The 24,652-nt window shown below is 44.4% G+C and overlaps 1 protein-coding gene across 1 annotated transcript in view; it reads left to right on the top strand.

The window, feature by feature from the left end:
• The window catches only part of sema6bb (sema domain, transmembrane domain (TM), and cytoplasmic domain, (semaphorin) 6Bb), a 117,853-nt gene that overhangs the window by 76,949 nt on the left and 16,252 nt on the right, over window positions 1-24,652 (top strand). The window contains exons 11-16 of the mRNA XM_084011871.1: window positions 5,658-5,789; window positions 6,290-6,439; window positions 7,597-7,776; window positions 9,747-9,887; window positions 12,554-12,631; window positions 15,529-15,587. Coding sequence (XP_083867997.1) covers window positions 5,658-5,789; window positions 6,290-6,439; window positions 7,597-7,776; window positions 9,747-9,887; window positions 12,554-12,631; window positions 15,529-15,587 — 740 coding nt within the window. The remainder of the gene's footprint in view (window positions 1-5,657; window positions 5,790-6,289; window positions 6,440-7,596; window positions 7,777-9,746; window positions 9,888-12,553; window positions 12,632-15,528; window positions 15,588-24,652) is intronic.

Below are 24,652 nucleotides of genomic sequence, written 5' to 3'. Positions count from 1 at the left end.
GTGTGTGTGTGTGTGTGTGTGTGTGTGTGTGTGTGTGTGTGTGTGTGTGTGTGTGTGTGTGTGTGTGTGTGTGTGTGTGTGTGTGTGTGTGTGTGTGTGTGTGTGTGTGTGTGTGTGTGTGTGTGTGTGTGTGTGTGTGTGTGTGTGTGTGTGTGTGTGTGTGTGTGTGTGTGGGCCGAAGTGGAGACATTTCAATCCTCGTCCTCGCTGGAAAGAGAAAAGAGGATTCAATCATACTGAGAGTGTTTTTGTAAGAAACAGACGTAGAAAACACATCTTGACATACTTCCAGCGGAGACAGCGATAGACGCCCGGCGTGAAGCAGCACTCACACGGCTCACCTTAGAAATTTAGCGGACCACCATAGTTTGTTCCTTCACCTGTAAAGTCGGAAAGAGCAAGGCTTCCTACGGGCCGAGCAAAGCTCCGGAGAAACGAAAGAAGCTGTGGAGGAACAAAGGTCAAGATTGTGGGGTACGGAGTAATTTAAGACACATGGAATTCTTTCATTGAGGACAAAGGGATGATTTGTTGAAAGACAAGATGAAATTGAAAAAAGGTGAGAGAGGAAAGGAGCGATGCTGCCTGGTAAACGGGGGGATTACTGTTTTCAGAGCCAAAGACAAACAGCAAACGCAGAGAACCTGAACAACACAGTGAAGGAAGGAGCGACAACACATTTATGTGAGCCACGCATAATACATCGCCTCCATTTGATACATGAAATTAGAGAATCACTAATGTTCTGAGGCGAGTCAATCTAGTGTAGTATTAAGTATTAAATGTTGTCTTAGTGGGATGAGATGTCTCTTTCCCAGAGACAGTTAGAGCAAACTACTTATTATGTTGAAGACTCAACATTAGCCAGAAAAACCATGATCCTCACACTACATTACTTATTAAGAGGAACATTGTCGTTTGCACGTTGATAGGAACATCATCCAGGATAAAAAATACTATTCAAAATAAGCTATTGCTGCAGCATATTGTCTCAAATCATAGAGGAGTATTCAGCATGGCCCTAATGCCACTTACCCTGTCTGGTAGTGCAAGACATTGAAGCGATCATGAAGATAGAAATACTTGCATGCTATTTGGCTCTTAGTCTGGAATCAATACAGTGTCTCACTTAAATGCAGCCAGCAGCATAGCTATCACCCATCAGTGGTCCCAGTATAATACCATCCCGCTTTTTCTTTTAGGGAATAGGAATAAAGGGCTATACCAGTTTGCAGGACGGTGTCTCAGAGCAGTGGGTTTACAGTAAATGGAAGGGAAAAAAAGAGAGAGAGAATGAGGGAGGAAATGTGAAAAGGAGAGGAGAATTAGGAGGGAGACGGAGAACTAGAGGGGGAGAGATGGATGCGAAACTCAAGGACGAGGAAGTCAATAATGGACAACACATGCATCCATCGCGCTCCCCGAGATCTAAAACTGTTTCATCAGCTGCATCTTATCTGCACATTCGCAAGGAATACGCTGCGAGACGGGCCTCTGCCTGCAGAGGCTGATGGATGCTTCACACACACACACACACACACAAACACGTGCACAAACACACTTACAATGGCTCCCAGATAGCAGCGTTTTGTGGCACCGAGGAGAACCAGCTGAACATACAAACCCCCTGCTCGGGTAAACTGCCACCGAGTCCGTATTTTAAATAACTGCCAGGCAAGTGAAAGAGACGGGGAGGTTAAGATGGATGGATAAGGAGTCGCCTGATGGAGGAAAATGAACACAAAGAGAACAAGAGAAAGTGTGAGGTGAGCTGCAAAAGCTCCCCCTGGCCCTGTGTGGCCCACTGCGCTGCACTGGCTAAGTGCTCGCCAGACAAATTGCCTTGGCTGGCAGCGTGCAGGGAAAACAGCGTGAAGCAGGACATGGGAGTGGAGGCGTAGCTATTCTCCTGCCATTTGGCCCGAGGCTGCATATATAGGACTGTAGTGGGGGAATAAACGGATGAAATCAAGGTTTTACTGGGCCCTCCTGGAGTCTCCCCTGGACACTCTGAAGTTCCTCATCTCCCCCTGTGCCCACGTACTCCAGGGATAATTTTACAGCCACATACCAGCTCCTCAAATATGATGTGGGATTCTTCAGTCTCTACTTCTAGAGTGTAAAACCGCCTCCAGTTGTCAGTTCCTTTGTGCATCCACCTCTGAAGGCCCCAGGCCCTTCTTCTCGACAAGGGATGAAAGGCGAGCTCGGATTTCCCACTGAGCACCTCCTGTACTCGCACTCCTGATGCAGAAGAGGTCAAGGAGGCGTAGGGAGCAACAGTAAATCCAAAAGAGGGAGGGGGAGAAAAGAAAGTCTGCTTTCCACTTGTTAAGCAGCTCAAATAAGTTGGTATATGTTGAGAGAACAGCAGCAAGATGTCTCATGTAAGGCTTATCGTCACCATATTGCACTCGACCGGCAACGAAAAAACAAACAGTCCTCATTATTTGTTAGCCGTTGTTTTGGCAGCTGAAAATGTCTACTTCTGCTGGAGCAGACTGACGCGGACTCATTAGGCTTAATGGAGCCACACAGGATTGCAAGGAAAACAACCAATGCAAAGTAAAGTAAATCCAGTGCGTCCTGAGAGCGGTAGGCCATGTTTGGTTTCGGTTGTAAAGCATCCCACGTGATGAGGTCAGACAGCAGGAGGATGTCCTTCTGGGAAAACACGGCAGAGGAGGGGAACAAGGAGCAGGAGGAGAACAGGTTTACTGTGCCAGGAGAAGTGTGACGCAAGGGAGGATGCACAGATGTGCAAGCTGGTCCCTCCGGTATCCAGGGTATCTAGGGTATCCAGGGTGTCTAGGGTATTCAGGGTATCCAGGGTGTCTAGGGAATCCAGGGTATCTAGGGTTTCCAGGGTATCCAGGGTAGCTGGAGCTTGAGAAATGGGCCTGTAGTTCACAGCCATGTCACAAGGGAGGATGCACAGATGTGCAAACTGGTCCCTCCGGTATCCAGGGTATCTAGGGTATCCAGGGTGTCTAGGGTATCCAGGGTATCTAGGGTTTCCAGGGTATCCAGGGTAGCTGGAGCTTGAGAAATGGGCCTGTAGTTCACAGCCATGTCACAAGGGAGGATGCACAGATGTGCAAACTGGTCCCTCCGGTATCCAGGGTATCTAGGGTATCCAGGGTGTCTAGGGTATCCAGGGTGTCTAGGGAATCCAGGGTATCTAGGGTTTCCAGGGTATCCAGGGTAGCTGGAGCTTGAGAAATGGGCCTGTAGTTCACAGCCATGTCACAAGGGAGGATGCACAGATGTGCAAGCTGGTCCCTCCGGTATCCAGGGTATCTAGGGTATCCAGGGTGTCTAGGTTATCCAGGGTATCTAGGGTATCCAGGATATCCAGGGTATCTTGGGTATGTAGGGTATCTAGGGTATCTTGGGTATGTAGGGTGTCTAGGGTATCCAGGGTGTCTTGGGTATGTAGGGTGTCTAGGGTATCCAGGGTGTCTAGGGTATCTAGGGTAGCTGGAGCTTGAGAAATGGGCCTGTAGTAGAGTTTGACATTTTTAGAATATACTTATTTGCTCCAGTCCAGGCTCCGCTGGTTGCCTAGCAATAGCACCACAAGACTCAAGCTAATCACTGCCCCCAGGCGAGAAATAGTCTGGCATATAATCAAAATCAAACTGCAAGTTGTTGTCCTAACACTTTTTCAACAAGAATATAACGTTAAATGAATGGGTGTGCTATAACGGTGGTGGTTGGAAGATTAGTTTTGCTTTTAGAGAAAGTCTTTAGGCTAAGCTAAGTTTACCATCACCTGGCTCCAGCTGTATGATTACTGTATAGATCAAACCCTTCCTTTAACAGTTGAACTCCTAATTAAAGGTTCTCCCATCTTCTTCTCCTCTTCCTCATTTCCCATCATGAGAGTGTTATTCCAAGCTGCCAGGGGGCTTGTTAAACAGTGAGGAAGTACTTTAGCCCTCTCAAACGGACACCCTATGCATCTTGTCCGGACAGCCTGTCACTCAAACCCTCGTCAAGGAGAAAGAGTGAAGGACGGAGAGAGAGCAGGACAGGCGAAATCCTACAATAAAAACAGCAAAGGAGTCTCAAGTGTGCGACTGAGAAAATGATTGAAAATGAAACTCGTGTTGCAGAAAACAACACGTATGGACGAGATAACGAAAGCAGGAGAGACTACGGTGTGAAAATGGGAATAATTTAAGAAAATTCAGAGAGAAAAAACAGCCTGAGGCCTTCTGGCTTACTTCTGCTGGACACACTGCCCTCGTCGGGGAAAACCCAGTGACCTGCAGGGGTGGGATAAGGTAGAGAAAGGGAGCCAAGCTGGCACAGTGCACAGCCGGCTGACATGCTATACATAACATCTGGTGCCGGCGGTCCTGAGAGAGTCACCGTATCGTCCACAGATATGCCTGCAGCTCCGCCACGCTGGCCGGGGTTGAGTCACATCCCTGCCTATGAATGATAAGTACTGAGGGAGACGCCGTGACCTGATCAAATGGCACATCAGGAGATCAGGCTCCCCGCCGCAACCAAAACCCAGCCTCCGGGGGCGCTGCCTTCCCAAGCTTTCTAAGGGGCACTCGATAGAAACACCGCTCCGAATCATGAAGACGGGCCGCGGAGACCCTCAAATCACCAGTTGGACATTTACATTTTCAGGAATAAAAGGAGGCCAGAAACAGATGGGATATGTGTGGGCTGTTTGTAGCCGGAGGTTGCAGTCTCTCAGGTTTTTTTTTTTCTTTTTGATTGCGTGTGTGTGTGTCGCTAAGGTATTATCACTTAGTCACTAGCTCGCACACCACGCACACCATTAGTCATTGGCGAGGACACAGTCAGAGCAGAGATGAGTCTCGGAGCATGAGGCATGGGATGTTTTTTAAAAGTCATTCCTTATCTCCTCCTGACACTGCTCTCTGTGTTTCTCTGTCTCGGTAGTGCTTTCTCCGGCCAAAACATTAAAATGTTACAGGCTCAGAGATAGTGTAACTCTGTGTGAATGTGTCTCTATTTGTTGGCGTGCGTGTGTGTGTGTGTGTGTGTGTGTGGGCTATGGACACTCGGAGCAGATGTTCTGTTCCCTGTTGCAGGTTCACGTGTAGTTAAACAGCCTCCGAGGTGCACCGGGCTTTTTACTGGGATGTGCTGTTAGGTTTATGAGACAAAACCCCATGCCACCCTTCATCCCCCTCACCCCCACCCCGACACACACATACACACACACACACACACACACACACACACACACACACACACACACAAATATTCACTGACTCATTCCCTATTTTCGTTTTATAGTCCAGGACCAGCCAAGATCTTTTCATGTGTCAAATCGAGCTATTGCATCTGCTGCATATCTACGAGTTGTCTTTCTTTCCATCTCAGTAACAATTTTCCCCCGTGTTCAAGTTTTGAATGTCAAATATATGAACAGCTAAAAATCCAATTTGTCATCTACGCTGGATGCCTGTCCCTTTCCAACACTCACAATTGACGTTCTGCATTTTAACGCCTTTTCCTTTTTTTGGTGTCTATTTTTCAGTCTGGGTATTATCTACCTCATCTTTTCTTCTTCCAACACTCCTGTGGGAAACTTAAGCCTACTTGACTGTCAGTGATTTTGTGTCAGTTCTGAGTGTTTTCTCAATGGACGGTCTCTGCCTCTGCAGCATCCCGGGTTCGGCAGTGTGTGCGTTCGACATGGAGCAGCTGGCCGGCGTGTTTGAAGGGAGGTTCAAGGAGCAGAAATCACCCGAGTCGATTTGGACGCCTGTTCCCGATGAAGTCATCCCCAAGCCAAGGTACAGATGGCTGTAATCAAGTGATGCACCTGTGCTATTATCAGAGGACTGTAGGAAGAAAGCTGTATTATACATAGAATTCAGTCATAATACAGTTCTGTTAAAGGTGTGTTTTCCAGGTAAAGTTTTTAAGTCATTAGGAAAGCAAACACACCCCATGCAAGCAACAATGCATTTACTATTTCACCACTTTAAGACATTTAATTTTAGTTAAAAGATGAAAAAAGTTAATTATATGCACGTGTAATGGAGAATGCAGGAAGATGCTGCACATCATGTTCTGAATGAAACATCTGAATATCACATGGAGGTGCAAAATTGATCTTTTATAATGATAACCATGAGGTTCTTTTGACGGAATCCAATCAGTCTCTTGTTGAAACAAGTTGTTTGTGTCTGAATGTGAGATGCTCAGCCGGTCTAGACTGTTATAACTGTTTCTCTCCTTGAGCCTGAAGCCGTCGTTAAAGAGGATGCCGCTTTGTGTTTGCTGTCCTCAGACCCGGTGGCTGTGCTGTTCAAGGCTCCAGGTTTAATTCCTCAAACGCGTTCCCTGATGAGATGCTCAACTTTGTGAAGACACATCCTCTGATGGATGAGGCTGTCCCGTCACTCGGACAAAGACCCTGGATTGTCAGAACCATGGTCAGGTGAGGCTGATCTAGGATAAGCACTCAAACAGCAACCTCCAGCCGACGGGGAACGATATGATGTTTATATGGAAGCTATTTGCAAATGTCATTCGTTTTGTTTGACGATATAATATTCAACTTGTTTTTTTCATTATTTTTATGGAATAGGTTTCTTAAGGTTTTTTAAGGTTCTTGGTTAAATGTTACACAAGTCAAAGGTGACTGGATGGATCCTATAAGAGAAGCCATGATATCATCCAAACACACTGCTTTGTATGCCGACCACCAACCCTGACCGCCTCCATATGACCATATCCATTTAGTGCTCAAAACAAATGTTTATATTTGAATGTAATCCAGTCAGCAAATATATTTATAACTAGACATGTTTGGCATAAAAATGAGTCGTATGGAAACTCCATTCTGCTAATTGAGTTTAGTGAACTTCAACACTTTTCTGAAAAGGTCTGAAAATGAAAACAATTCGACTTAATTTGAAATGAGATCAAACTTATGTATTGATATTAGCTTAAGGATTAAATATGAGTTGACCCTTGACCCCGTGTGATGGTTCAGTTAAACTGGCCTGCTGTTAAAGCCTGGCAGCAGCTGCAGCTGCAGCACATCAAGTCTCACATAAATGCATGCATGCCCCCTCTCTCTCTCTCTCTCTCTCTCTCTCTCTCTCTCTCTCTCTCTCTCTCCCTCCCTCTCTCTCTCCCCCTGCCGACCAGCCACCAGGGGATTATGGGAACTGTATGTACGTGGAATATTAAACAGCCGTCACAACGTGGCTTCTATTGTCGTCTATCGCCTCATACACACATTCCTGTGTGTAGTTCAGTAACACAGTATTGTTCTGAGACTCGCATATTTACTTGACTGATATTATTAATGATGGAACGTCTGCTGTAATTAGTTTATTATGCAAATACGATGAGCGTTTTCTTCTCCGTGGAATTAATTTCATTTTGCGGTGACCCGAGAGAAAATGCCGTGTTATGATTTAAATTCACAAGAGTCTGTATTTTTACACCTAAACCAATCACTTGTTGCAATTAAGTCGTAAATCTCCATCTAGGAGCTTGCCGCATGCTTTTATCTTTTATGGAGGGAAAGTCCCGAAGGAGTGGCACGGCTCGGTGGCAGTAATGCATCGCCCTCGGTCTCTCCAGGTACCAGCTCAACAAGATCGTGGTGGACTCGGAGGCCGGGCCTCACAGAAACCGGACCGTCCTCTTCCTGGGGTCCAGCAGAGGGACCATCCTCAAGTTCCTCATCATGCCCAACCAGGACAACACCGTCACCAACAGCAACATCTTCCTGGAGGAGCTGGAGGGATTCAACCCTGATAAGTAAGACCTTAAAGCTAACCATTGGTCTGAGCCAGGCTAGCTGTTTCCCTTTGTTTCCAGTCTGCTAGAGTTAGCACATACCTTTACTGTACAGGCAGTACACTCTCCTGCACAAACCTCTGCAGATATAGAGCTTCATGTAAAATAGCCTGAGCCATACTGTAGATACAGGAGGGGGAGGTAGGGAAAGGGTTAAACGACAGCTGGGGTAGATGTATACACATCGGGGGGAGTCGGCGGGGTGACATGCCAACAAAAAGGGTCGCGGAGGGGGAAAAAAAAAGGCAGGACATGTCCTGGAAACATGGCCTGAATTATGCAGAAAGCCTCACCTGAGGTTCACATAATTGTGCCGGAGCTGAGGCGAGGCAATCCCATGCAGAGAATGCAAATAGGGCAAAGAGAAATGAAAAAGATTAGAGGCTAATATTCATTATCATCAAATCTCAACATCTTCTAATGAGGTGGAGAAATACTGTCGAATGACATTGGGGGGAGGAAAAGCATCAGAAAGTAATGAAATGATGATAAAATCACATTATCCTTAATCTTGACCAAAATTACCTCTTATCTTCAGTCTGAACCTAAATCATATTTAATATTCGGATCTTGACAAAAGATTGGAGTGGGCTTCTTGTCCCGTTCTAATTAGCATTTTAGCACGAGGCAGCTTTTCCGGGTTTCATTGGCCACCACTACATAATGAACGCCGGCTACAATGCCTTTTCAATCTTCATTTGTGCCTTTGTTCTCTCTGGAGATGGAGCGTTCCACATGGTGGATGGCTGCAGGCTGGGGGAAGGAGATTGTCACACAGATGCAGGCAGATTTGGCTGGTGATTATTTTTCATCAAGGCTAATTAGAGGCATTTTAAAAAGAAAGGAACTTGTTTCTAAACACCAGCTTTCTGTCATGGTAGCGTGCTTTCCTGAGATATATATTTATTTATTTATATTGTTTTTAAAATAAGGGAGAAGAAAGGATTGTATCTCAAACCAACTGGCTGGGAGAACACTTTCCTCCCAACAGTAAAGGGTCCAATCAGCTTCACTGTTCTTCTTCCATGGTCAACTTTCCCAACCCCTCTGAAATATGCTCGCCAAATGTGTGCCTCAGCATATTGGTTGTGCTTTTGGACAAACTGAGGGATGGTGATGCCAAGTGAAATGAAGGGACTGGGATGAATGAGCTGGTGTGACTGGAGCCAGTGTGTGAGGGATAATTTGGTGTGCATGGGGAGCACATCAGGAGGTCAATGACAGCACGGTCACAGCAGGCAGCCAGCTAATCAGAAGACAGAGCATAGGAGACCCCGCCCCACTACCACCACCACCACCTCACCCTCCATACACAGACAAAGAGGTGCCTTGTGCTCTTTAATAAAGCCCAGGTCACACAGGAGCGGGGCCACGAACACAGTCATCTTTGAGGAAGCACGGAGAGAAATCACTGCTTTGTGATTGGCCGGCAGCCGTAATGAACAAGGAAATGAGAGAGATGCACCGCTAACAGAGCCTGTATCCTCTCCTGTGTTCTCCCCACATCTGATCTTGGTTCTGTCTCCTGTTTTCTTTTCATGGCTCTCTCCTTTTTGTTTATTGTTTGGCTTCTCCGGCTCCTTTTCCCTGCTTTTGGTGATATTGGCTGAATAATGACTTGCAGTCTGGCCTTACCAGAGAGATAGATTCTTCTTAATGACTGGGACTCTGCCACAATGTTGTTACCATAAAGCATCCAGATACAACTGATGCATGAGGGCACGTGTGCAAAAACGAGGTTTAAATCGGAGGCAGGTGGATCATAGCGCTACGAGAATGAGAATTAGAAGCCATTCTGGATCTAACCTCTGCACTGAATCATCAGGAATGTTATTTTTACCGATGCAATGCTCAGTAGGCCAGAGGTTTAATGTGCAGTCTCCGCGTGGTATCAGAAATAATTGCCTTTTTGCATGTTGTGCGTGTTGCAGGTGTGCAGAAGACTCTCTGCAGGCCAGGCAGCTGCTGTCTCTGACTCTAGACCGGGTGAGCCACACTCTGCTGCTCGCCTTCCCCTCCTGCGTGGTCAGAGTACCGGTGGCTCGATGCCAGCTCTACTCCCGATGCATGAAGTAAGTCTGCGGCCGACACAATAACACGTTAGCTGGCCGCTCCACAACCTTCGAGTGTCCTTTAATACCGAACCTCTGTCAGCTCCAGGGTCGCCGCTCTGTAGCTGACCTGAATTTTCCTGCAATAATAACCGTACCACAACTTAATAACAACTGTCACTGTGCCCTTGAGCAAGGCGATAATTTGTTAACTGCCGTATGATACTCAAATGAGTCAAAATGCAATAAATGTGCCAGTGAATTGGAAGAAAATCTAATGAAAGCTGTTACTGTAATACTACACCATTAAATATAATGTTCGGCTGTTATTACCTTTGCCTGTAATTTAAATTTGATCATAGATATACCATTATTTTAATAGATAATAATCAAAGTAGTTACTGACAGCGTAATGCAAAATAGGGTGAATAAATGACAATAATAAACTTCAATGGAGCCTTTGAGAGTAGTATGCAGGTAATTAATCTTTTATCAATATAAAGTCTGCTTTGGTACTTTTCTACACGTTCTTTTTTTAAAGTATTATGAGATCGGGAGCATTTATGGCTCTGAACATGGCGACGCCTGAGCCAGCAGCTCAAGGCTAACGGTGCTAACGGTTGCATAGCAAATAGATGCTTGTTGCTATGGCAATGCTCTGAATGTGGTTTATTGCTCATTAAATGTGTCTTATGTTTGAAGGTGTTTCCATCTCATTTTGTGTTGATTTTTTTTATCAAAATCAAAAGTCCATAGCACCCATAATCTACTCAATAGGTGAATAATTAGATTATCATTAGTTATAGTACAGCTAAAGATGTGTTAATTATTGATGAGATCTCACCGCATCGACCAGCAGTTCAAAGGTTATCAGGAGCTCAAGTGAAGTTTGTGTTTGGCAGTTTGCCAGCATGGATGTGTTTAAAGCTATGGTCTATGATTTGGAATAAGTCTATCAGCCGTAGGCCTGCATAGGAATTGACCAATGGGAGCATTGCTCCTCGTACCCTCCATCCAATCCCCTCGTCTCCTCTGCTCCTCGTCATCCCGCCTCGTCGAATCCTGGAACACTGAGGGGAGGGGGGATGCTTTTTTCAAATCTGTCTCAGAGGCTCGAACTGATTTTCTGAATGTAGACCAGAGCTTTAAGTCAAACAGCGATAGCCCGAGTTCACGAACGCTGCATCATTTAAACATAAGTGCATATTTCACCTGCTCATACCTCCACACATGATTTACGGCCCGTTGGGTTCCACTGACACACAAACCAGCGTGTTCACTGAACTCGGAGAGTCACGCGAGCGTGAAATCCGGAGCGCATTAACAAACGCTCACGTTATCTCTGAGCAAGTTTAGTGTGTGAGAGTTAATGTTGTGTGTGTGAGGGATGTAAGATCTCTCCGTCACGCTTCAGCGGCTTCAGGTCTGCTTTTTAAATCTTTGAAGTGTTTGTGAGTGCTTCCTCTCCACACGGCTTTCAGTCCACACACTTTTTATTCAAATAAATCTTTAATAACTCGACATTTTACAGTCTGCTTTCCAATGCATGCAGTTACAAATTGACCTTTTAACCTCATGTGACCCCGACGTGCAGACCTGTCATTAAAAAGTCATGATGAGCAGTTAGACACTTTACATATTATCAACAACAATTAATCCATCGCTGCTACCCGTTTTCAGGTAACCACATGTTTTTAGATCTGTAGTAATTTCTACTCGTGACTCCAGCGTGGTATAAAACATTTACTCACTGAGACTCGGATTTGTCTTGAGAATCCTTGACGGTGAACACGTCTGGCTTTGTGTTTTTCCAGAATAACATTATCACTGTAGTTGTGAACAGAGACCATTCCATTTCAGAAATTCTCCTTGTTGCTGCAGTCAAAGGCATTTCTAATATCTGATGTTTAAGAGATGGTTGCAAATATATATTTCATTCATTCACGAAAATCTAACTCAGGAGACGAACCACAAGAAGCATGGACATTGTGTCTTGCATATAAATGGAATGGTTGCTGTTGGATCCCAGAATGTCAATATCCTAGACCTGGTTTAAAGATCTTAAGTCCACTTATTAGCTTTTCCCCAGCGTTTTATCTGTTTCTCCACCCTGTCGTGAAGGATTAACATTCACTCTGCTGCATGTCCACCCTGCCTGATATTGACCGAGAAGACAAAATATTCATAGTGATGAATAACATCATCAAGCAAGTTTAAAGTCTGAAGAAGTTGGAATTATTTCTGGAAAGAAGGAAATCAATAGAAAAATGTTGCAATAGAGTGGTGAAGCCCCGCCCCTTCCGCTAGACTCCCATGTGACCTCTGAGATCGTAACAAATGTATGGGTCTCAATGCAGATCATATAATTATTGGCTGGTCCCAGTCGTTATATGCCCCGAATTAGAAATATGTTGTTTGTGGATTTAAATGATAATTTTTCACATCAAGAGTTTGAGCGTTTATTGTGTAATTGTTGAGTTTAAGGCTGTAGAGGAAACACAATGAGAAATACTTTCTATTTCCCTCTATTGTTGGGCTCAGATGTGCAAAAATAATCAGCATGATATGAGTATAGACCAGTATAGTATTTGATGAATGAAAATAGTAGGTTGGTTGCTGCCTTTTGGGTGAAAATATAGTGGAGATGAAACAAATCAGCGCTGAACTCTTTGTTTGCGTCTCTGCAGAAACTGCATCGCCTCCAGGGATCCGTACTGTGGCTGGACCAGAGGAAGCACCTGCTCCTTCCTCAGACCCGGGACCAGGTATGACAACCACATACTGACGCTCTGCTCATTCTGCCTCTGTCCTTAAAGCCACATGCTGTTTCACCACCTTTTCTCCATCCAATTTCTTTTGTTTTATGATTTCTCGTCGTGTGGATTTGATTTATTTCCATCATTCCTCTGAAGGTTGGTTTCCCGACAGCTGGCCTACAGTAGCAGACCCGTCCTATATAATATTTATCTGCTTCTATCTGCCACTTCTTGAGCCTCTGAGCAACACGTGTGCCCTCTAAGTAACCTGTCGTACAGTCTCCTCTGTGTACATTATTGATTCAAGATGTCTGCTGAAACAACGCTGTGTGCTTGTTATCGAGTGCCGGCTCTGTGACACGGCGTCGGAATGTTTGCTTCTCCGCTGAATAACGCCGTCTGCGTTGTGTTGGTCGGGGTGTGTGTGTGTGGAGGTGTGTGAGTGTGTGTGTGGAGGTGTGTGTGTGTGTGTGTGTGTGTGTGTGTGGAGGTGTGTGTGTGAGTGTGTGTGAGTGTGTGTGTGTGTGTGTGTGTGTGTGTGGAGGTGTGTGAGTGTGTGTGTGGAGGTGTGTGTGTGTGTGTGTGTGTGTGTGTGGAGGTGTGTGTGTGTGTGTGTGTGTGTGTGTGGATGTGAGAGTAGGTGTGTGTTCGTGCGACCTCCCTCTCTCTCTGTCTTGACAGCTCACCTCCAGTGGCGGCTGCCTCCCTCCAGTGAAATCAAATCTCTCTTTAGTCGGGCAGCTTATTGAATTAGGCCTTCCAAACGCAGGTGTAGTGCCAGAAGAACAGACAACATGGGCGTTTGGACCACCTCGGGCTGCCTGCTTATACTATTAAAGGCCTCTGTGTTGGTTTGTGATTTGATTTACCAAGGGCGGTCAACTCTGCAATCGATTTTGCATTGAGTTACTGTGGATTTCCTTTTTGGTGGACTAATGCAACCTCTCTTTGCAAACTGACGCCAGAGGCCGAAGAACGGAAGTTCTGTAGTTTTTGTGGGTGTCCTGATAAAAGATGTGTGTTTTTTTACTGTTGGGGGATGCAAACAACAGTTCCCACCTTGCTCAGTGAGACTACTGTGACAGAACAATTCATTGTTCAGCCATTACTTTTAACTAAGTGCTTCTAAGTCTCTGCAGACTTTGCAAGTCGTCAATCTCTCTTAATTGCAACATGTAATGTTCAGTTGTTATAGCTGACTCAATATATGGATATGTTTTTAAATGAAAATCGTAATTTCTGTTTTATTACCCCTGGGGTACGAGTACTCCGCGTTGGCACTTTAAACACTCAAGCAACCAACACAAACACACACATGGTCTTAATCACTTTCTGTTTTATTATGAAGTCTTTAAGTCTACCTGTAGATCTAACACACCTGGGTGAATGAACAACACGGTACGAGCAGAAACAAAACATTATTCTTTATTAAGGTGACAAGCCGCTGCTGGTTCAAAGTGCACTTGGACTCATTTGTCACACTGATTTCCACATTAAAAACACAGATGTTGGTCGGCTGCTACCTGAGACTTTAGCTAATTGCAAAGAATATTAACTTCTCAGTCACTTTTTTTCTGATTCTTGAAAAAGTTATTTTGAAGCCAAAATGTAGAGCTTTAAATTATTTTTATTACTTTTAATCCAAAGTGAGGTTTTGATTGACTCGTTACCACAAAAGCTCCTCATATACATCCACATCAACCACAATGTAATGCAGGCTAATGTCTTTAGTACATAAAGAACGATGCATTCAAAGCATGTTTCACACCCTGAAGGCTTGTAACTTTAAATAAGCTCCCATGTCTCTAAATGTTCCTTAAATTGGGCCTCGCATCAAATCACCAGAGCTCGTCTGCTGACGGATCCTCAATAAAACAAGTCTCTCACTCTCAGTCAGTGAATCTAGTTAATTCTAAAATAAAACATCAGCTTACGGATCACACATTAGAGTAAAGGGAATTAAAAAAGTACATTTATTAAAGTAGTAGTTCAACATTTTGGGAAGCTAATTCAGTTATCAGTCTTTATGCTAAGCTAAGCTGCTAACGAGTTCCTCCCTTTATTTCTTGAATACAATTTTGAAATGTGAAATGTTTGGTACAAATGAATTGGAGATCTATTACTCATCATAACATCATGATGATTGCACATTAATGTGTAGTTACATGGATATACAGGAGGCTTACACACACACACACACACACACACACACACACACACACACAGGTGCTGATTTCCTGATATGAGCCATGATTGAGAGTCTGTGTTGTTCTCATTTCCTCTCTGCTTCCTCCACATGTGTTTTTTCCTCTGAATGGAAAATGACTTTTAAAGCTGTAGAGTTGTAGAGATGAGATATGTGGGAATGTCTGTAGATTATACGTCTGTACGAGTAAAGTTTGAGCTTTTTACTTTCATGACAAGATACTTTTTAATAGATTAATAATAGATTTTTCATGAAACAGATTTGTGTTATATATTTTAACAACCTCCCAGATTAATGAGGAAAACATAGTTTCCCTTGAAGACATGGAGTTTATATTTACACCACACTTATATAGTGTGAAGACAACTGTGCTGACCCAGAAATATTCCTAACTCAGTGCATTCATTAGTGTAATTAATGCCCCTGCAGACATAAGCGGTTATCTTGAATTATAACGGTGATTATTGCACAATATTAGGTCGCTCGGGGGAATATGTTTGCTGATTTAATGATTTCCTTTTTTCTCACTTTGTCAAAACAATAACAAGGATTCCTACAAGCACCGTGGTGAAGGAGCTTGTAGAGATACTGTCCTCTGCCGTAACGTTGAGCTGGTTTTCCTGTATCAGCGTGGATCTGTGCTCGGTGTCAGCGGTCGCCGTGTCCTCTGATTAATGACGCTGTCTCCTCTCCTCCGCAGACTGCCGTTCGAGCAAGATGTCGAACAGGGAAACGTGGCCCACTTGGGTGACTGTGACGGTAAGAGGAATGATTTCCACTCTGTGTGTGTGTGTTAAAGCTCATATCTCCCTTGTTTCTGCTGAGATCCTTACATAATTTGTGTATCTTCGGGGTAAACACAAATACTGCAAAAAGGAGAGGAAGAGCATGGCAGTTTTTTAGCTTATACAGGGGAAATCCATAAATAAACAGAGACAGGTCCCCATCCACCCCAGTGCTCTGTAGTTCCTCACTCCTCCCCGGAGTAAGCGGCGAGATCCAACACGAAGACGCTCGGCTCGCCTCGTTTTGTCGAGCTGGCAAGAAAATCCACGTGTGTGTTTTGGAGCTGACTTTGTTCTCCTCGCTGTTTACTCTGTCCTCACTCGTGTCTTTGCTTTGGTCTGGTAGGTTCTGTTGCAAATGCATGTGGTTAATTAGATTCCAGTCCAGCCTTGATGTTCCCCCTTTCTCTCCCTCTCTCTCTATATATCATTATGAAAATAGAAGTGGTACACAGCAAAGCAAAAAAAAAAACCCTCTATTCTAGATACACAGAGGTTTCTGTACTCCCATGACGCCCCCCTCTCTCTTTGATCTGAGTGCTAATACCAATGCGTGCAAATTAATCCTTTGCTTGTGAAAAGTTCCCGACTTGGTGTGCCGTGCTCCCTGAGAAAAGGAACAGATAAATATTACATAATCAGAACAGCGAACAGCTCTAATCCTGTTTCAGATGGGCGCCTCGTTTGATGCTGCTCTCTCACTTCAGGTCCTCTGACCGCCCAGAACCACATGGGGGGTCATCATTGAGCTCACGTCTTCATTATAATGTGTGTTATTATTAGGGGTGGGTAAAAATATCGATACGGCAATATATCGCGATACTTTGCCGCCCAATACGATCTGGATTTTTCAACTCAAAAGATCGATTAAAAAAAAAAAAGATTCCTGTTTAGACGCGTAGTACTTTATCCTTTTTCACTTTATTTTCAATATTTATTCCAGTGAATTTCATGGTAATTAATAAAATAGAGAGGCTGTTTTGAATGAAATAGTTTTTACTCAACTTGTCCTCTCATCAATATCATCTGATGTACATATACAGGTACTCGTGTTTTCATCTTTATTTATATCGCAATATCGTGATATCACGATACGTATCGTGACCAAAGTATCGTGATACGTATCGTGATGTTCTTGCCAATACTCACCCCTCGTTATTATATATGAAACAAATCATGCTTTTGATTCTTGCAAGTTACGTCTATTTAAGAGAACATGAACTGGAGTAAAAATCCATCCTCTCCACAAGGAATATACACTCCAGCAAATAGCGTGCATACTGTTGTGCAGCAAGCTTGTAATTAAAAGTAAAACCGCTATGATCAATGCTCTACTTCAGTGCTACAACAGCGGGCGAGTTGGACATAATTACTCTTGCTTCGTGCTAATGGAGTCTTACAAACTAAAACCAGTCCTATCTTGACCTCTGGAGCAAGGTCGCAGGGTCAGAGACGGTGATGACACTGATACTAAAGAGTGACTTTCCACTCGCTGCACACCGTAGATCATCACAGAGCTTTTTTTTTTCTTCTTTTTTGCCTGAATGGGCTAAGAAGTCTACCACCCATAAACGACAGCCGAAGGGATTTAATAATACATTTCCATTAAGTTGAGGGATTTGAGAGAGAGAGATAAAGAAAATGGTCACATCAAAGCCGCAGAGCCAGAGATGTCGTGACTTTTAGTCCTCGTGAACGTACCTATTCACCTAACAACTGGCTGTCTTCCTCGCTCTCATTTCCTGCATTTGATTTGCTGCTGCAACCTTGTGTCAGGTGGAATATCAAACGTAGCTCCCTGATCTGTTTATACAGTAATCTATTTAAGGTCAACGTGAGTCACGCATACCTCCAGCTCACTTTCATGTCCCTTAACAAAATATCTCAAAATTCCAACAGAAAGGACATGAAAAACAATACAAATTGAAGCTCATGTTGTATTCCTCTTAGATCATAATGATCAGAAATGTCACAATAAGTACATAACTATGGTTTAGTTGTAAAGTCATATTTAACCCACGTTCTTCCTCATGCTGCATTCACATGGAATCAGGCAAACCAGATATCATTTTAGTGGAGAAGGACGGCAAAATCAGGTCAGGCCGGCAGAGAATTCTGCTTCCAGTCGACGGGACTTTAAATATTTTAAATACTTCTGCATTTATGTTGCTCCCTAAACGCCGGATCACGTTTATTTAGCATTACTAGAATGATCACATGAAACAGAAGACTCAAAGTAAGTGTAGTGAATATATTTTATTCCATCACCATGGCAACAAATCGTCCCGCCATTCCATTTGGTTGCTTTTCCCGTGTCACCCACAAAGTGTTGTCATTTGCCTGATTGCATGTGAACGCAGCATTAGAGATGCACAATCGAGTAGTACGGACCAAGACGCAGACGGCTGTATCATGCATTTCCCATAATGCAACCCGATTGTGGATGTGACAAACCTCCTTCCAGAGCAACCAAATACATTAGAGAACTGTTTTACAAGCTGTGTAGCTTTAAAACTGACTCATGCGTGTAAACATGGATGCAGGATATCACGTCGCAGATTTTAATATGTTTAAGAATTACACAGAGATGGAAGATCCTAGATCAGTTTGCAAATAAAGATAAAGATGAAGCCTTTGACGAGTTCCACATTGGCTTTCCGGTCATGAAATACACCTGAGCTCTGTGAGAGAGCGCTACCTGCGTCGGCACGACAGCAGCGTCTCCCCGACGGCTGCCACGGACACTTAGAAAGCACTTTGTCTCCGTTGCCGTGATGAACTCGATGCCGCGGCCGATCTGTTCATCATACCTCTTCTTTTATTTGACACTTTCATTGTCTCTGATATGGATGCTTTCCTCAGTGATTCCTGTTCCTAGTTAACACCTAGTCCATATTTCCACTTCCTCACATAAGACAAACATTCTTCCAGCCGTCTGCAAAACGCAATATTCAGTTAGAGGAAGACAGAGAGGCTCGGCTTGAGCTTTTTATGACTAACTGTCGGTGACACGGTTCAGACTCTCTGCGTGCGGCTGTCAGCAGCTTTCTCTTTGCTTGCCTCCACGTGCCTCCTCCTTCATGCACACAGGGCACATACTGTACCTACACACACACACACACACACACACACACACACACACACACACACACACACACACACACACACACACACAGTTCAGGGACCTGCATTGGTGGAATTGACAGAAGGCTTTTGGTTGCTGAATATTTCATATCTCTATATTGGACTTGTTCCACATTGGCCGATCCATCTCTCTTTGGGGAAATTCAGCGATCACATGTTCCCCCTCCCTTTGCTTACTTCTCTCCAAACAAAGAGGAGTCTCTCTCTGCAGCTGCATGTCAAACAATCAAAGTCCAGGCTGTCTTCAACAGTGAGTAACCCGTTCTAATCAAGTCATCAACAGGCAGATGAGTTAACGAGGAAGGTTAAAGGGCTTCCCAACCTGCCTGTCAGGTTATCTCAGTGGGTCACACCATTATTAATATGGCAGGAAAGTACTTTTAGATCATTTATAATAATTTTGTTCTATTTCTTTTCTCCGTTTCTTCCCTTTCCTCAGATAGTTTGCAATGTAAAGATATGATATAGCCAGCTCAGCCGCGTGTGCATCATCGCTGACACGCTGTTAGCTCTGTTAACTGTCTACTCAGTCAGCTGGAGAGTCGAGTGGAGGCATAGATATGTAATTCTGGATCGAGAACCTTATTTTATGGGATCATAAACCAATTTTTTTTTATAAAATTTGAGTTTAAAGTCATTTTCAGTGAAACATTTCCAAAAGAAATGGTTTCAATGGTTCTTCAACTGAAGTTATGTAGAAAAAAATATGTTTGTTTATCTTTTATGTCGAAATCTCAGAGACAAAAAAAACATGAAGAGAAAGAGGTTGTCAGTGATGTGGATGAAATGGCCCTTTAAGATTGAAGGCTTGTTACATTCAATTTTCTAAAAAGGAAATTATACTAGTTTCAGCTCTGCAACTTGTCAGAAAAAAGGGCAAGTCATTTCTTGTGCCAGTCTTTGCTCCTCTGCTGCTCCGGTTCCTCTCCTCTCCCCCACGTTTCATCTCCGTCTCCAATCCCAGTCAGTGCTACACTGATTTCAGAGCAGCCTTGTCATCAGACCTCAAAGGGAGATGGATGGACGGCCTTACTTAGAGCCCAGCTAACTGCCTCCCCTTTCTCCTTAGTCAGAGAGAAGCCGCCGCTGGAAAGAGAATCGATTTTCATCTCTCCTCTGGCTGATGGCAGTCAAATAGATATCAAGGGTGATTCTGCAAGGGGAGGGGAACGGGGCAGAGGGGAGATGAGTCCGGGTAAATCACATCAAGCAGCAGAGACCGGAGTGAAAAAAGAGATTGAGAGATCATAGGAAGAAGGCAAACTTTGAGGATGGAAGGGTGAAACGGTTCTGGGGAGAAGAGGAGCAAAGACCTAAGGGTGAATTAGAAAAGAAACGCAGGAGAGGACAGAGAGCGAGGTCAGATGGGATGGAGGGATGATGACGGAGGAGGGAAGACGAGGGTGGCTGAAGGCTTTGAGGAAGGTGGGAGGTGAGGAGGGAGGCTGATTCGTGGGTGCATGGCCGGGCCGGTGTGACAGATAGGCCGAGTGCCGCCGGCGTCTTGGTGTCGTAGCGCTGTCAGCGGCCTCGTCGGCCGGCTGGTGGCCAGGCTGTAACCCTGTCAAGGTGACGTGAACTGCCTGCCTCCTCTTAATCTCCCCTTTCCGTAAATCACGGAGCCGCTGCCCTTCTCCTCACCTCACACGAGCGTCCACTTATTTATCTTTTAATCGTTAAATTGGTCTTAATTTGGCGTAAACGTCGATGATGACACCGATGCTTAAAAACAAGTGGGAGATCAGTTTAAAAGGGAAAGTATGTGAGGAGATGGAGTAAACACACACACACACACACACCAAATATTAGTATGTAGAGACATGCTGTTTCTCTAAACCTGCTCTGATCAAAGCCGACCTTGGAAACACAAGGTCTAATTGAGACGATGTGTTGTGGGAGGGACACGTTCCTGAAAGAGATGAGGTCAGAGAAACAACTGGGTTCAATTATGTTTGTGTGTCTGTAGGTCTATGAGCTCTACTTCACTGCTGTTGGGTAACATGTGGGGGGGGGGTGATGTGATGCATGGTTCTGGCACCAAACTGTGCATTTACACCTGCTGAGACCATGTTTTATTGCAAACACCTGCACAAACAGCAATAAACACAAAAACCTTCATTTATTTAGAGTTTAAATTTGACATCTTTAGAAAACACACATCAAAAGACGATTCTCAAGTCAATGTGTCCATATGTTTCTGATGAACTGTAAAAAGTATTTCCCTTTTTGCCAGTCTGTTCTCTCTGTAGTGAATGATGTGATGCAACACCCATATTTTACAGTGTTCACATCGGGATCCACCGTTTTCTGCTGACCACACTAATTAATACACAAACATATACTGTTCTTTAAGACTATTAGCAGCATTTCCATCTGTTTGTCAACCAGTGAAATGCTACAAAGCTTGATGCTACACAGACAATATTTAAGTAGAATGTCCATTTTGATTTCATTGTCTTTCACTGAATTGTTTTTAATAACCAGGAAACATGCAGCTCCTTAAAATAAAATGCTTTGAATTCATTAATAACTCGTATTAAAAAGTCTTCCATCAATCTTTCAAAAGTCTTAAAATGCTAAACCATGACACGTAGGATTATTACAGAGCTTCTATGCCGACTCCATCAATTAAATTCTCAATCCTCCAGCAGACAGCAGGTATGTCCCAGTTCTACTCATTCAGTCAACTTTGGTTAATATAATAATAACTGGCCTTAAGCTGGAGGATCCCTGAATAACAAAAACACAAACTAACACCAGCTTACACTGAGAAAAAAGGCCATCATCACCAGAACTGAAGCCGAACACACATCCTTGGTTTTCACATGTGAGTTGGGATTCTGCAGCTCGTGTTAGGAAGCCTGACATCATTAGTGAAGCTTGTCTCAATGTGCTGATAGTGTATAACTCCCACTAATAAACTATTCATTTCTGCATCAGCCACATTTTTATTTATGTATTTATTTTTTCACCTCTAAAATTGCTTTAAAAATGAGTCCAGAGCTAGCCGGACTCACTTTTAATGATGTTTGAGCAGAACACGCCCTGCTGGCAGAAATCACCTAACTAACTCTGGTGTGTGTGTGTGTGTGTGTGTGTGTGTGTGTGTGTGTGTGTGTGTGTGTGTGTGTGTGTGTGTGTGTGTGTGTGTGTGTGTGTGTGTGTGTGTGTGTGTGTGTGTGTGTGTGTGTGTGTGTGTGTGTGTGTGTGTGTGTGAGACAGGTAACATGAACCACTTCTCTAAACAGTGCAGTGAGCCAGGTCTGGTTGAGGCGTCGACAGGCGGTGTAGCGTGTCACATCCACACGCAGGTGATCACGACGTGTCGATTGGCTGGCTTTCATTTGCTCCGGGGTCGTGACCTTCGCCGGCAGGAAGATCAGTTACAGAATAAACGTTGGCTAAATGGTCCGTCAAACCAACGTCTCTCCTTTAATTTACTTCAAGGGTCTCTTAACTGTGGAGGAAAGCAACGCTTTCATCCAGATCACCGTGTTGTTGGTTCAACGCCCCCTCGCTTTGTTTGGGGGCCTTCTGGGGGAATGAGGCAAATTGTGTTTGGACAGACAGCTCATCAGCTAAAGTCAACTCTGTTAAACCAGCCATCAAATAGGAGTAGGAGGTGTGTGTGTGTGTGTGTGTGTGTGTGTGTGTGTGTGTGTGTGTGTGTGTGTGTGTGTGTGTGTGGAGCTGTTGCTACAGGAGACACGTCCCGCTTCATCACGTTCCCTCGTGGTTCCAACTCAACACTTTTCCCAAATCTCTGTTTCCTCCGCGTTGATAAAAACAGAAGAGACTTTCCAGTGAGTGCATCCAGACCCTCACGCCAAACACACACACACACACACACACACACACACACGAGCGTTCACACTAGCACGAACACATTCGCCACCCGTTTCTCTGTGAACTCACTCAGCCGTAATGACATGGCGAGTGTTGCCACGGCGTAGCTACAGATGGGACCAATTATGGTGCTGTGAAAATATTTCCTGGAGAAAGGCCGTGTTGTGACTGCTGGAACAGCGGGATGCAATCACTCGGTAATTGAGGTGAAACATCAATGAGGCGATCGGCGGGTGGAGATTCCTCGTCGTGGCGGCGTCGCGTTGGAGCGGAGGACGATCTCCGTCTCCGGCGTCCTCCCCGGTGGCTTTCATGTTGCGAGGGGCTTTGTGCAGGAAGGGAAATTTGTTGGCAAATTTACGGCCGCGGTCTCATCTCGTTCCATCCTAATTGCTGCGGTTTGGAATGGGGCCCGAATCGAGGCTTATGAGGGGGAACCCATAAAGCCGACACAGTTCTTTGTATTTACATGGCAGCCAGTTAAAGCGGGCTGTTACGTCTGCTGATGATAAATGGGTCGCCCCTCGTATATGGATTGAACCCCAACAGAGAGAACGGAGACAGGAAACGAGAGCAGCTCTGGCCGCAGTAGTTCATTCTTTATTTGATGCGGTCTCCTCGTTCAGACGGGGAGCGGGGCTCTGCAACCTTGACGCCACCGCCGTCCTCCCGCCTCTCCCAACTCCCTCCGCTGTCACTCCTGCGAGTCAGACACCAGTGGCGAAGAGAGGGAGGGGGCGACGCAGAATAGAGGAGTAGAGATGGAGGAAGTGTAGTGTGAAGCTTCCCCAGACGCCAGAACGTGCTCTAACGCACACATCTCTCACCCGAGGAGCTCCTGAGAGGCTGGAAGAACAGAGCGGATCCCCTTTGTGAATACTGAGGCTGGGCTGATGAAATAGGAGGACCTATGCAACGTGTAGCAGTTGACGTGTGTGTGTGTGTGTACTTTAGCATTGAGGAAGTGAATGGCGGTTTTTATGGTGATTTTCTTTGGCGAGCTCTGAGAAGATAAGAATAGCAGCCTCGGCCTCTGGGAAGCTCGGCGAGGTGCGAGGACTCCTGAAGGGCTTCAGCTCTTTCATCTAACTCCTTCCTCTGAGTCCTCAGCTCCTCACATCCTCCACAGCGGGGGCCTCCAGGAACACACACTGACCCCTCAGAGCCGGGGCTCCTCCATCATAGATGTGCTTGTGTGTGCATGGTGCCATCTTTCAACAGGTTGAAGGGGGTTTTTGGGAGCTGGGGTATGTTTTTACTTACAAGCCACCAAACTTTGAAGAAGCACGTCAGTTTAGACCAATATTCACCCTCATTTTACGTCCCACGCGTCCAAAAGTTGTTGTTCCGTGCCGTGAGAGCCCACTGATCGCTGCCGTTTGCAATAAACTGCGTCCTCTGTCAGCTTGACAGCTCAGAAAATGCTTTGGGTAATTGAAATTGAAGAGAAAAAAAGAGATATGCAATGAAATGCAAATGAGTTCCTCTGAATAATACATTTAAATGAACGACATAAATAAAGATTGATTCCTAGATTTAAAAAGAACACATTGACCTTTACCTACTGTATGGAAATCAATTCAGGAGGTTTTATTCAAGATTAAAGTAAGTGTGATTTATTGGTGAAAAAAAAGCCAAAATAGATTCTTAGATTAAAAACTTCGGCCAAAGTTGGAACAGTTTTGAATCATTTTATTATTGTTTATTATTATTATTGAATTATTCTGTTAAGTTAAATTCTTAATGAATGACACCCAAGTATTGTTTCTTTAACTTTCCGTGGCTTTAATGTCTGATATCGTTGCTGCTTGATTAACTGTAATTGTAGAGCCAGATTTAAGATTTATAGTAATACTATATTTATATAACAGTCATCGCTACTAGTAACTTTTCATATGGCGTTATAGGTTGCTACTACCAGCCGTTGAAATCAGCTTCACCATAACCAGAACTGATGTAATTATACTTTAAAGTTACACACCAAGGACCTGGAGTAGATCGCAAAAGTGTGACAGACCAGAGGTGTGTGTGTGTGTGTGTGTGTGTGTG

The sequence above is a fragment of the Eutrigla gurnardus genome, assembly GCF_963514095.1.
Source record: "Eutrigla gurnardus genome assembly, chromosome: 6".
Lineage (NCBI taxonomy): Eukaryota > Metazoa > Chordata > Actinopteri > Perciformes > Triglidae > Eutrigla > Eutrigla gurnardus.
This window is presented reverse-complemented; position numbering and strand designations above follow the sequence as displayed.